We start from the raw sequence: 13,691 nt of genomic DNA, 5'->3' as shown, positions 1-13,691 counted from the left end.
CTTGCAGTTTAAAAATTGCCTAAAATGTAAATGGTTTACAATGTTATCCCCAAAATCGAAAGAAATGGTTAATTAAATTTTTTTTTAAATAAGCATAAATTAGAGTATCGTAATTATTTGTATCGTTATTATTGCAATTATTATTAAGTTGGGTAAATAAACCGAAGCTCACTATGCTTAAAAAAAGTATAATACAATAGTGTTTCAGACTTTTATTTTGAAAAACAAACCATAAAAAGCATGTTTAAAAAAAAAAAAAAAAAAACTGATATTACTCCGTATGATTGTAAAATCATAAATTCAGCTGCTTATGTGCGGTGCGTTTAATATATCCTTGCCTTGACTAATGTTAACCATTATTAATGATAGAATCGGTCCGGAGTCATTTGCGTAGATCAAAGTCAAGGCATCGATTACGCCCAATGGTATACTACAGTAATAATCCATTAAACGAGAGTCGACTCCGCTAAAGCTTCAATTCCAATGAATCAGTCGTGTCCCTACGCACCCTCTTTCAACGGAGTCGAACATGTTAGCGATTCAGTTCAAAGAGTCGACTCTAATAATCAGGCGCGTCCTCCTCGGAACTCCCTCCGAGCGCTCTATGCTTTCAAGGGAGGACATGCGGTGATAGCAATGAGGAGCTGTACATAGGATATCTAAAGAACCATATAGCTGAATCCTCTATGATTCAGCCGCTATTGATTATATCATATTACCACCCAGTTCAAGGTGAGTTTAAATCGACTGTTTAAATGTGCTGCTCAAATTCAACAAAAATCCGTTATCGTGGCTAGGCGTGCTAATGCTAACTGTCTTTTAGTCAGCCGTTTGCTTTATCGATAAAAGTAATTGCGAATTAATAACGAACTCATAAACAAGTCAACATCGTGTGTAGCTTTCACAATAGGTGTTTAATTAATGTAAATCTATTGAAGGTTATATATTCAAAGTGGTTTTGTTGTCACTAACGTTACGTTAGATGTGAATTTGCCGGTGGAGTCGCGTGCTTTCCTCTCAGATCCGTCCAGATATATCAATAATCCCGAATAAAGATGAATAAACTCCATGTTAAACTGTGTTGACTGAGCTTTAGAGATTGTTTGTAGTTGCTCTTGTCCAGGTCAAACCAAATAGGTCATGGTTAACCTGACAATGAGTGAAAATACCGGGTCTGAAGGGTATAGTAATCTGGACTGGATTAGGACTGGATTATAGTTTCGCAAGGACACACGCCTATTACAACAGCCGACAAGTAGTGTAAATATGATGACTATGATAATACCTCAGATGCATATCCACGAAAGGTTAAAAATAAACATTATCAATGGACAGCCCAGATGTGTTTTGATGCAACAAATAGGAGTTAACGCATTTTTCATTAACTATATGTATTTGCGGACAAGTGTAAGGAAACCATTGACGTAGAACTGTTATGAAAGCCAGTGAAGTTGAGCAAAGGAAGTGACTATTTCTAATAACTGCTGTTTTCTACGTCTTTTTGAACAGCTGTTTTTGAGCAGTATTATAGTTTTTGATCAAGACTGGACCAGACACATGCTTACCTGGTCTTTGAGAAGGGAGGTAATGATTTACTGCTAGTGCTGCTGTTTGAGTTTGACCAATCGACCGTTTATCAGAAGACACTCTATGAAGAATCAAGTGTAAAGAAAAAATGTTCAAATGAAATTGAAATCAGTATTGATTAGATCGGTCACAATGGTGCTACAGTAATTTTAAAATGAAAACAAAGTGTTTTAAATGCTTCAATTCAAAGGCATTTGTCATTTATGTTGAGTAAAAAAACTGAATTTTCATCTGACATTAATCCAGTCTTCAGTGTCCCGTGATCCTTCAGGAATTATTTTAATATGCTGATTTGGAGTTATGTTAAACATATATGTTTGTGGAAACCACAATACATTTTTGTGAATGAAAGTATTCAGCTTTTTCTTAGGACCTCAAAGCCATCTTCAAACACCTGGCAGAATTATGAGAATCATGTTAATATATTAGCTACCTTGGCTTGTAAAGAACTTGTTTGCTTTCTAACAGTTTTGTGCTTCCCAGTAAACTGAGTGTTAATGTAAACAGCACAAGGTTTGAATTGGCATATAAAGTTGTATCAGCTTCATCGTGTCACACTGCATTATTTAGGAGCTTTGAGCCAGTTGTCATAATCTGGAAGAAAGTGACCTGTGTGATTAGTGTGCTTTCTCATTAGACATGACACAGCCGCTAGATTCATCTGAAATACATTGACTAGAGTTAAGCCTGGGATAAGCTTACAGCTTGATGAACAGAGGTTCATCTGAAACTCTCACAGCTGCAGTGATGCGGGTGCTTGTTTGGCTTTCTAGTGTACTGTGTTCTTTGATGAAGATTTGAATCTATTTTATAATTGTTTTAACAGTCTGTGACACCTCTGGCTGTGTGATCATCTGTTAACTGCCTCCAACATTTTCTCGAATGAATGAAGTGAATTATTTCAAGCTCCAAAAGTCACTTTGGCTTAGTAGTTTGGAACAGGGAAAGTTCTTTTAGTGTAAATCCAATAATTTTCTAAATAAACATTTGTAAGACTGTATAAAAATTAATTATATCTGCAATTGTGCTGTTTAATGTCTGAATGAATTTTTTTTTCAGGATTCTTTGAGGAGTAGAAAGTTAAAAAGAACAGCATTTATTTGTGAGAGAAATCTTTCCTAACATTTAAAATGTCAAAGGTTAAGGAATGTGTGCTAGTTTAAACTTGAGCATTATTAATTACACAGTAGTTTTGGTGATGATGTGTTTCAATAGGAATGTCTCAAAAAGATCCACCCTAATAGCCTTTGTCAAGATGGAATTGTAATCTGTGAGATCAGCAAAACATAATCATCTTAAGCAAAGACATTGAGAATGGGAACCCGTTGCTTTGCCCACCATTGCATCCTGTGGTTATGACAGGAAACGTCTCATAAAAGATTTCTCTGAAGTGTTTATCATGTCCTGATGGATAAGCATCTGAAAACTGCGCCGTTTGTTTTCAACATTAACACAGGATTCACCTTCGCCACACCTTGTGTTCGCACATTGTGTTGTTAAACTAGTGCTTTCTGCTTGCTTTGGCTGTGTACATTGTTCTATATGTCAATAATGTGATGCTGAGTTCTTTGAAGAGCAGCTCCCATTGGACACTTTTTGTTTAAATATCCCTCTTCATAATTCTGTGTGTTTTTCCTGTTCTCCAGCATTGAAACATGGCTGACGCCAAGCCGCACTCTGACAGGCCTCAGAGAAAGATGTCCACTACAGGGGACAGTTTATACAAGGTGCTGGGACTGGAGAAAGGGGCCACAGCAGAGGACATTAAAAGAGCCTACAGGTACACTAAACACTGTCACATTAACTTGCAGTTATTCAGTTTTCCTTAGAAATAGTGGATAAAGAATATTTTAAACCTGTTTATAAAAATTCTAGACTACATGCACCATTGCTACATCCTCTGCTCTTCTAACATTGTATGTATATATGTGTGTATAGCTTGTATATGTGTGTGTACAGTTTTTGCACTTTCTTGGCATTCATTGTGGACAGCAAAGTAAGAATTGAACTGTTTAGGGAAACTTGTTTTCCTCACTAGGTATATGACAGTAAACGCTTTGAATCCTTGAATCCAGTGCTGCTTTCATACTAGGGATGTCAACGATTAATCGATGATCGATTAATTGTCGATAAGAGATGCAATCGATTAAGGCTATCGATGGTCGGTTAACCGATTCAATGTTGGGCTGCGTGCGGCTCATGCGCACTCAACACGTGCGAGCGGCTGTGAGTGACGGTGACGATATATAAAAGCATCATCATTCATTCACAATGTACAAATTAAGCTTTTAATGTGATTTAAACTTCAAAGTACATTAAAATAGAAACAACATAAAAGTTCTTCAACATTAAATGCAGTAGTTACTAATCATTTCATCAGATAACTGTTTTATATCGTGCGCTTTGCAGGGCTGCGGGACACAGTGACAGGACAGGTACTATTCATTCCTACAACTTGTTAATTCATTCCTACGAATTATTAATGTGGCAATTGTCCATGTTTCATTAATTTTGTTCCCTAAATAACCCATGATTTAAGTGAAACAAGGGAACAAATTAATAAATCGAACGAATTCTTAATTCATGAAATCTTTAATTTCCCTTCCCATGTTTACCACAGTAAGAGATGCGAAAACAGTTATTAAAAGCGAAAGATAATAAAATAAACCTGGGAAATTAGAGGGTTAGACTATGAAGATTTAGGAAAAGAAACAATGCCTAAATATACTGAATTTGTGGAAATTCGTGACCAACCGGCAAACCAGAACAAAGCCGCGTAAATGAAGACTATGGGGTCCAAAAGCATGGTCGCGATCTAACATTTTCCAGTTAACCTATTATTCCTCTAATAAACAAAGCTTTTATACCACACTTGTCATAATCAGATCTTATCATTTCTAAATAAATAATTGCTGGATTCAAAACAGCGATTAATAGGCGCTGTGACCGACACATTCCTGGAGAAATCACTGCTGTCACTAAACGGTGACGCCGAGCATCGTTCACAAGTTTCTGCATGGACCTGACTAGGGCACAGGATCTAAGCCCTGGGACAAAATGGGATGCTTTAAGGAAAATTTATAGCCTACTAAGTAATAGGCCCAAAATAAAAATAACAATTTGTTTTCATGTTTTTTATTTTATTTTTTTAAATCGGCTATGCGAAATATATCCGACTTAAATAGGCTAATTAAGATTAACGGATTTAAAACAGAAGTGTGGGCGCGTTTTTGCTCATATGAAGAGGATCATCTTTTCCGTCTATATGCGAATGCGTGTTAAGTACAAGCCTAGTTTACATTATAAATAATAGTTTAACATTCAAATACATTGCGAATATGGAAACATTTCGATTTGTGCCGAATGAGACTTGAGCAATAACCTCCAAATAAATCTAGCCAAAGCCGCGCTCGCTCATCCTCGTCTGCACGCATGCACTGTCACGATCTAATGCGCTGTATGCCGGATTTTTAAAAATCTGACATTTTCTAGGACAGAATCCAGCAGGATCAAATGAATGTGAGCAACTGTGTTTTGGTGCAGCAGCGCCGATGTAGTTCACTTAATGTGCAGCGCAGTCACACGCGCTCCACATTTCGGATAATTTTATACAATAATGTCAGTTGAAATCATTGCAATTGTGCTTTAAAATACAACAACGAGCACCACAAAACCATTTAAAGAGGCGCGTTCAGCGTTCTCCGTGCGGGATTGGAAACTGTCAACAAAGTAAAATGACCTCAAAAGTATGGCGCAATCTCTTCATTTTATCAAATGATCATAATCGCATCTATTCATTTTATAATCCTGCTACTAGCATTTTATTCAGACTAAAACCTCTTTAATTCAAGTGAGAAAGCGTTTTGTGTGTGTGTGTGGCTTTTGCACATCCTGTCATACCGCTGACTGCGTGCCTGCAATAGACCCATTTTGCAGTATTATGGTTAACGATTAATCGATTAATTGATCGTTAATTTAAACGACGATCGATCATGGAAATAATCGAAATTTGACATCCCTATTTCATACTGTCAATTATTCTTTATAGTTGTTAATAACTGCCAATTATTAGTTTACCACAATTATTGCACTAATTTTTACAATTTTATTTTAGCATGTCAATATTTTTTTTATATTACAGGATGCTAACTTATTTAAAAAAAATAATATATTTGAGTACTAAATCATTTTCTTCATTTATTTGTTTTCATTTAATTTGAAAAACTAAACATAAATTGTGATTATAGACCTGTTTATCAATAAATCATTTTTTCATTAAATACAAACAAATCATTATTTCTAAATCCAAACAAAATATTTTTCTTTAAAGCAGTACGAGCTTGCTTTGATTCTCACAAAACTTCTCAAAACTACCTTCATAATATGTATATAATATATGAGATGATTATTTATATATATATATATATATATATATATATATATATATATATATATATATATATATATGTATATATATATATATATATATATGTATATGTGTATGTATATATGTATATATATATATATATATATATATATATATATATATATATATATATATATATATATATATATATATGTGTATGTATGTATGTATTGTGTATATATGTGTTGTGTGTGTGTTTTCCCTTAAATTTTTATGTATTTTGCATAAACATAATATTCAAAATCTGATTAACCATTTGATTCTTGAGTTGTTAGATTCAGGACTCACAAAATTATTTGTTTAACAGAAAACTGGCTCTGAAATACCATCCAGACAAGAATCCAGACAACCCCGAAGCCGCAGAAAAGTTTAAAGAAATCAACAATGCCAACTCGATCCTCAACGATGAGACCAAGCGCAAGATCTACGATGAATATGGCTCCATGGGGCTCTACGTGTCCGAGCAGTTTGGAGAAGAGAGTGTCAAATACTACTTCCTCATGTCGAAGTGGTGGTTCAAGGTGAGAGCTCGTTTCCCTATAAACAGCTTTATTATGCATCAGTAAATAGAGGCTCTATGTTACAGATTGTCTTTGCTGTAAACAAAGTGTGTTGACCTAAACTGACATTCTGAAGTGATGTTAACTTACTCACAGATACCGTTTTAAAGAAATAAGGAATTACATAGTTCTTGGTGTGAATAAAAAAAAAAAAATCTGTTTATGAAGTATTATTAGAAAGATAATCAAAAATAAACAGTGTTTAATGCTATATGTCCTTGGTGGGTTTCTGTCACTGTAAGCGAATTGAATTGAGAACAGAGCAGAAGGATTGCAGAAGGAGATTGGTGTCACCCCAATCTGCTCTTATAATCTGAACAGATCAGACATTAAGTGAGCTTTGTTCTCTTTGAGATGCTACATTTTGAATTTATTTTGGCTTTTGATCCAGATGTGATCATTTTCTCAAATAGGCTTAATGCAGAAGGCAAGACAGCTGAGCCTGATTAAAATGCATCAGCCTGTTTTGATCTACAAAGCTATAAATAAATGCTGATGTTCTTTGTTTTGCCAATCATTTCCCTTGGGTTTGAACTTCTTTCCTCGAACTTCCTAGCATGACAAATATTGTAACATACTAGTAGCCACTTGCAAACGTCTCCTGTCGCTGTGGAATGAAACCTCTACCTTTTTGAGAGAGACGTCTCTGATCTGAGGTCTGTGTCTTTACCGCAGGCTATGGTCATGTGCTGTGCCGTTTTCTCCTGTTGCTGCTGCTGTTGCTGCTGCTGTTTCTGCTGTGGAAAGTGCAAACCACCAGAGGAGGAGAACTACCAGTACGTGGACCCAGAAGACCTGGAGGCCCAGATCAAAGCAGAGCAGGATGGAGGAGGTGAGCCTTAAATTGTTTAGGTTTAGTTCTGACTCTGCTAACTATCCCCTATTGGATAGTTGACTGGTACTGTATTGCTATGGTTTGCTAAAGTCACGAGTTGTTCAAAAGACTTATGAACTCAGGAATTGCCAGTTTGAATTGCTCTGATGAATGCATCAAATGAATTGATCTGTATCTGAATTGTAGAGCTGCAAGTTGTTACTTTCCGATATTTATACTTTATGTATTATGTAATGCATTATACATAAAGGCTTTAAGTAAAGTGTTACCAACATTTCTTCTTGCTATCCCAGTTGGAAGTTGTGTTTCCTAAAATATTAGCATTTATTTGAATTTGAAATCTTTTGAAAAGATTATAAATATATTTATGGCCACTTTTGATCAGTATAATGTGTCATTGATAAATAAAGGTATTTTATTTATCTGACCCCAAATGCTTGAATAGTAGTGGATAATTTAGGCTAACCTCTTTAAATATATACAACTCTTAGACATAATTGAAAGTAATAACTTGCAGTTATATAGTTACAATAAATACACTTGACCTTTATTTTACAAAGGGGATACTAGTTCGGCTTTGTTCAAATCGATGCTAAAGCCTCAGCCACAGTTGAGAAGGTGTCTGATCTCTGCTGTCTCAGTAGAGACACGTGATGTTGCTCAGGTGGCATGAACAGCAGGAACAAATTTAACAGATCAAGCAAAAACACTAAACATGCAGCTATTTATAACTCTGATCCTGTATATATAGATGTCAGTACTTTAGTTGGGTCGCCCTCTGAGGTTGTTTATTATATTTGCTCATACTTGAGGGGATTTTAACACTATAAAAAACTAAAAAACAAGTTTGTTCAGTTCTGATGGTAAAAATTAGTTTTTTCCATACTCTCAAGTCCCTTAAATAAGAGATAAATATCACTAAGGACATGTTTTGTAGTCTAAAAAGATGATGGATTTGCTCAGATTCATGTCAAAATGAATAGTCAGAATCACCTATCATCTTTAAATGTTGCTGGCTGCACAACATTTTATATTAATAGCCCATGTCTGGATTCTGGTCTGCTATAGTGTTTGAAATGAGTTGAAGGTGTATGCAGTTTATCTCCATGTTTAACACTGAAATGAATGAAGTGTCACAGAAGACAGGACTCATCTCACTTGTCTGTCCTTGGCCATTTCCCCGATAGACATTTTGAGCGTTCAAGTGATGTATGTATCAGTCATCTAGGACATTGGGTATTGAGCACCTCTTGTCTTCCTGATGCTAATATAGTTTTATATTATTTATGGAGTGCAGCACAAGGGGTTTGGTCAATTTTGTTGTGTCTAAATTTAGGGCTGGCAAATGAACGACAGTCAAGTTCAGTGGACAAGAAGTACTGGCATTCTACAGGTTTCACAAAACATTTCTAATGTTTTTGTGTTTAGGATTTTTATCACACATCCTGGTATTCTTAAAGATGCTAACTTCTGTATTTGAAAGTGTTATCTTTTATGATTATTATTACAAAATAAAGCCTTTGTAGAAAGGTTTATATATAAAGTAAATCATACAGATATTGACTTTAATGTGTAGTAGGTGCTAACTAAGTGGATGTAAATTATATTTACATGGTTGAAGCTCAATTTTAAAGGTATAAAGCAATTTTTGGGCCATCCTAAGAGCTGTGGAAGAATACATTACAATAAAATCTTTCATGTGACCTGTAATTTAAGATAACGGTTTCCATTTTACTCGACAGGTGAAACAATAATTATTGTCCAGCCTAAACCTAGTCCTGGTCCAGAAATCAGCAGTGAATCTATTCCAGATGCAAAATGACTTGTAAGGTTGTTGAATGTTCATCAGAGTCACTCTATTGTGATTGTCTACCTACAGCACCCTGTGTTTGTCTGTGATTCACCACATTGTCTTTCACTAACATTTGGATTACTGTGCAGCATTTGCTCTAACGAAGGCTGAGTTAGTCACTGGATATGGTTTTCAGGCTTTTATTAAGACCCAGCCTCTTGGCAACCTCGCTAAGGCTTATTAAACGGTGCTAGTATTTTAACATCTCATTAAGTAGATAAAATGTTTTCCTTATTAAGGAACTTCATGCACTGAAAGACTATGTAACGAACTGAAACCCAAAGCCAGTGACCTGCGTTACAGATCTTGAGATCTTGAGTTGTGTTTGCTTTACTAGGCCCATGCATGAACCTAATGCTTTGCATGTGCGTGCTGTGGATGTCCTTGTTTTGCATGTTGTCAGGCCAAGCCTTTTTCTGCCAAGTACTTTGAACCTCCTGTAGGTTTTGGAGTTTATTGACCAGGAGGTGGAAGGATACCATCTGACCCTCTAGTTTATGATTGAGCCAGACCACACAGTTGAGACGTTAATAATGTCATAATATGTAATATATCAACAATAATAAAAGAATAATTGTTAGCATTTATTATTAAAAAAATATATTTATAAAAAGTTACATTAGAGATGTAAACGTTAAAGAAATTAATATTTTTATTCAAGAAGGATGCAATTATGTAAAGACGTTTACATGCTTGCAAAAATGTATATTTCAAAATAAGTGCTGACATCCTGAGCATCAGATCAGTGTATTAGAATAATTTCTGAAGGATCATGTGACACTGAAGACGGGGCTGTTTCTTAAAACAAGTTTACCAATGAAAGCCAGACTTATTTCAGTTAGTCTGACTTATTTTGAACCAAATCAACTCACAGTAAGTCTGACTAACTAAAATAAACCTGTCTTATTTGGTAAACTTGTTTTATGAAACAGGCCCACAGAGTAATGGCTAAAACCTTAAATTTTAATATATATATATATATATATATATATGAAATAATAATAAAAAAAACTAATACATGTATAATATTGTTACAAAATGTTTAGTTTTAGCCTTACAATGCAGTTTTAAGTAGATCTTTATTAAGATTAGGAATTTAGTCCAATAAAAAAGCAAGCTACATAAGTAAATACATTTGTTACTTTTGTTTCATTTATTATTACGATATACACAAAAACGAAATGATTTGTCCTATTATTATCCAGCATTAAAACCAGTATGTTAGAGGATGTTAGAAGGCCAGTGAGTGTGAGGATGAGTCAGCAGGAAATTGGATTTCTGTTGAGAAGGTTGCGTCAGCATGAAGCAAAGCTGTCAAAGCAGCTGCATCTCATCGATAGAAATGCAATCAACACAGGCTGTGTCATACAGAGGCACCGCTGGCCTGTCACACAGCCATCTGTTCAGCAAAGTCAACTTCTTCTCACCTCACACCTTTATTTCACCATCCCATTACTGTTTTTGTTTTCCTCTCTTTTTTATTTTTATTTTTAGTCTATAGCTAGGATATAAAGAATAAATAAAGAAATCTATTTTCATTCTTTGCTGCACATGGATGCTCTCCGTTAGTGGGGCGGTGATTCAGAAGAGCTGCATCAGGGAAGGGAGGTATGTTTCTTAGAGCAGGGCTGTGACCAGCTTTGGCCATATTCCAAGGAAACGACATCTGATGTGCTTCACTGTAGAGAACAGTGTATGCCTAGTGTTCATATTTCCTGCTAGGAAATCCCACATATCCCTCAGACCATCAAAACCTATTGGCAGTGCATCTCCAGTAAAACTGCATGCTCTGTACCTATGGCTGCCTAATCCTCAAAAATGATAGCTTCATGCAAATGAAAGGCAAATGGAGTCTGCGTTTATCTGCATGAATGCATGTTGCACACAATATACTTTAACTTTATAGTACTGGTAAACCGATATGTCAGCTAATATTTGGCCATTTTGATATTATCATCCACTTGGATGTTAAGAAGTGGCAGTTCTCTCTTATGGTTTTAAAAATTACAAACAATCATGCCAATGGACAATGCAAATTCTTTTTTCTTTTAATAATATACAATCTTTTATAAATTTACTATAATTTTTACTATAATTATCTGTTTTTTATCGGCTACTCTGATCTTGACTTTGTTCAAAACTCATATTGGTTAACCGCTGCTTTGTAGTTTTGCTAAAGCAATTAAAGTCATGATATTTAGATCCTAATTCTTTCCTTTATTATTTCATTAATTTTTTTAACCTTTATTTTTTGTAGGCTCAGATGTCCCTATTTTGATCCAGCCCAGTTCCAATGTCAACACCTCAGAGTCTATGCATTTCGCAGCCAGCCAGTCCAAGTACAACACCCAGAATTGAGCCACCTGCCTGGTCCTGGCCCCGGTCATTACTAAGGGGGTCCTGCTGATGGACTCTAAGGCCCCTGATGTAGTGTGCTGACGGCAGGGCATCACTGCACCAGGACTAAACTGTGCCACTGCGCCATACCTTGACTCTGACCCACTGGAATCGAGTGGCAGTTTGCCAAAAGACAAAGAAGCCTCTGCCAATCTTATCTGTGTCTCCATTGGTGTGTATGTCTGTCTGTTCGTATATAACTACACATTCATTTCAAAATAATACAGTTATGAGGCTGGTGCCACTGGGCAGTGCTCCAGCTGGGAAGTGGGTTTTACTTTTGAGGTTTGTTTCTTTTTGGTTCTGGCTATTTATTAAAATTAGTTTAAAGCGTGTTAGAAGCATGGACATTGAGTGGAATGATCATGTGTGCATGCAAAGCAATAACAGCATGCCACTACTATACAGCATAGGAACATGCAAGAACCCCTCCCACTTATCTTTATCCAAATGTGGAGCCACAACATGGCCCCCTTCTTTTTTTTTTTTTTTTGCTTCTTTAGATGGCAGTGTTTTCCATTCTCAAGTTTGCAGTCATCTGTTACATTTGCATTATAGTGCATTTTGTTTAAGATCAAATCGGTCAATCGTGCTCAAATGACACGACATAGCGTAATAGTTTTTTCTGTCCAATGTGAAGGCAGATGCCTCAAACGTCAGCTGACGAGCCGTGTGCAATGGTCATACATTTCCCTAAAATCATAACTCTTGGATACGCTGGTGAAAGTTTTTTTTGTATGCACTTTTTCTTTTTTTTTTTCACTACCTTCATTGGAGGCTTCTAATGCAAATCTAATGGCTTCAGCTCTTACAACTACTTCACTACTGCGAAAGCTAAAATATCTTTAATTTGTGAAGTTTTAATTTGTTCAAAGGGGCTGAAATGGGATCAACCCTATTTTTGGTGAACGCTATGCCAAATCGAGCAAACCTATGCTTTCTTTGTGCTCTTAGGACATATGATGACAAAACGGGAATATTTTTAATGATCTTATTTATTTTTAATATATCAGAATTGAGATTAATGTGTATGACATGTTCTGAGTGAAATGATGCACTGTGTTAACTTGATTTCCGAATTTGGATCTGCAAGAGCCTCGTGGTTTTAGCAATAAGGAAATGCCCATTGTGTTAAATGTGAAGGACTCAAATAGTCAATAGTAAGGTTACTGTTAGAAACAATATATTAGAGTCAGTACATTAGATGCCAATGTTTTCTCTGTAAATTGTTGTTCCAAATGCAATAGTATATACATGGATTGTACACCATTTTGTTTCTGTGTGCAAATGGAAATGTATATTATAATCTCAAGTAGTGTATGGACATCTGTCTATTCTGGTTGTCATTTTGGGGGGCATTTTCTTATAGCCAAGAAGTTTTCTTTTATTCCATTCAAACTGGATGGTACTTTCAGATAATAAACTTGCCAAACGAAAAAGAGATAAAGCCAGACATTATCAGAAAGCATTGGGATATGATCTTCTTCCAAACCAGCTGTTACTTTATTTCGTTTTTTTTTTTTTTTTATATATTTTTCATTGGTACATTTCCATGCTTACTGGATCACTTCATTTAATTGCACAATGTCCATTTCCGCAATCAACAATTTATTTTTTGGCACTTGTTTGGGGTGCAAATGATAACTATGATTTTAAAGCATTTGACAGGTTTTGGCCTCTTCACCAGTGCACATATGAAGTTTTAAGATGCTGTGTAATTACCTGTTTGATGAGGCGGGAAAGCCACGTCTGGTCTGAATTTACCCACAGCCCAAAAGGAGCTAAGAACCCCAGTACTACATTGCTACTTTCCTCCGGTTTTAATTCAACATGGTTCGTAACATCTCATATTTCATTGTCTGTTTATATCATTGATTCTGAACTAAATAAATGGGGATTTGTAAAAAATTGCATTTGAGTGATTCTTATATGCTATTGTATGAAGACTTCATTCATAAGTTTACTACCATGTCGACTTGACATTTAGGTTTTCATTTTTTGATTAGTATTATTGGTCTATGTTCGGAAATGAAT

The 13,691-nt window shown here is 35.5% G+C and overlaps 1 protein-coding gene across 6 annotated transcripts; it reads left to right on the top strand.

The window, feature by feature from the left end:
* Nucleotides 1-572: 572 nt before the first annotated feature.
* On the top strand, nt 573-13,565 carry LOC113120428 (dnaJ homolog subfamily C member 5-like). 6 transcript variants are annotated; one of them, XM_026290228.1, is made up of 7 exons: nt 573-732; nt 3,234-3,367; nt 6,321-6,534; nt 7,249-7,405; nt 9,151-9,233; nt 10,830-10,868; nt 11,518-13,565. In XM_026290228.1, exons 2-5 carry the CDS (start codon nt 3,243-3,245, stop codon nt 9,228-9,230), a joined length of 576 nt encoding a protein of 191 aa, XP_026146013.1. In that variant the 5' UTR covers nt 573-732; nt 3,234-3,242; the 3' UTR covers nt 9,231-9,233; nt 10,830-10,868; nt 11,518-13,565. The 6 variants fall into 6 exon arrangements, with proteins under 6 accessions (XP_026146013.1, XP_026146014.1, XP_026146015.1 ...); XM_026290229.1 differs by having other exon boundaries at nt 9,151-9,238; XM_026290230.1 differs by lacking the exon at nt 9,151-9,233 and having other exon boundaries at nt 574-732.
* Nucleotides 13,566-13,691: the final 126 nt, after the last annotated feature.

Source organism: Carassius auratus, chromosome 20 (assembly GCF_003368295.1).
Source record: "Carassius auratus strain Wakin chromosome 20, ASM336829v1, whole genome shotgun sequence".
In the NCBI taxonomy this organism is placed as follows: domain Eukaryota; kingdom Metazoa; phylum Chordata; class Actinopteri; order Cypriniformes; family Cyprinidae; genus Carassius; species Carassius auratus.
Note: the sequence above shows the minus strand (reverse complement) of the source record. Positions and strands in the feature narration are given on the sequence as shown.

Excerpts from the sequence above, each read along its gene's own strand:
- LOC113120428 (XM_026290225.1), top strand. The coding sequence starts at position 3,243 with ATGGCTGACGCCAAGCCGCACTCTGACAGGCCTCAGAGAAAGATGTCC. Across the intron at positions 3,368-6,320 it reads GACATTAAAAGAGCCTACAG|AAAACTGGCTCTGAAATACC; the intron begins GTACACTAAACA and ends TTTGTTTAACAG. Across the intron at positions 7,406-11,517 it reads AGCAGAGCAGGATGGAGGAG|GCTCAGATGTCCCTATTTTG; the intron begins GTGAGCCTTAAA and ends TATTTTTTGTAG.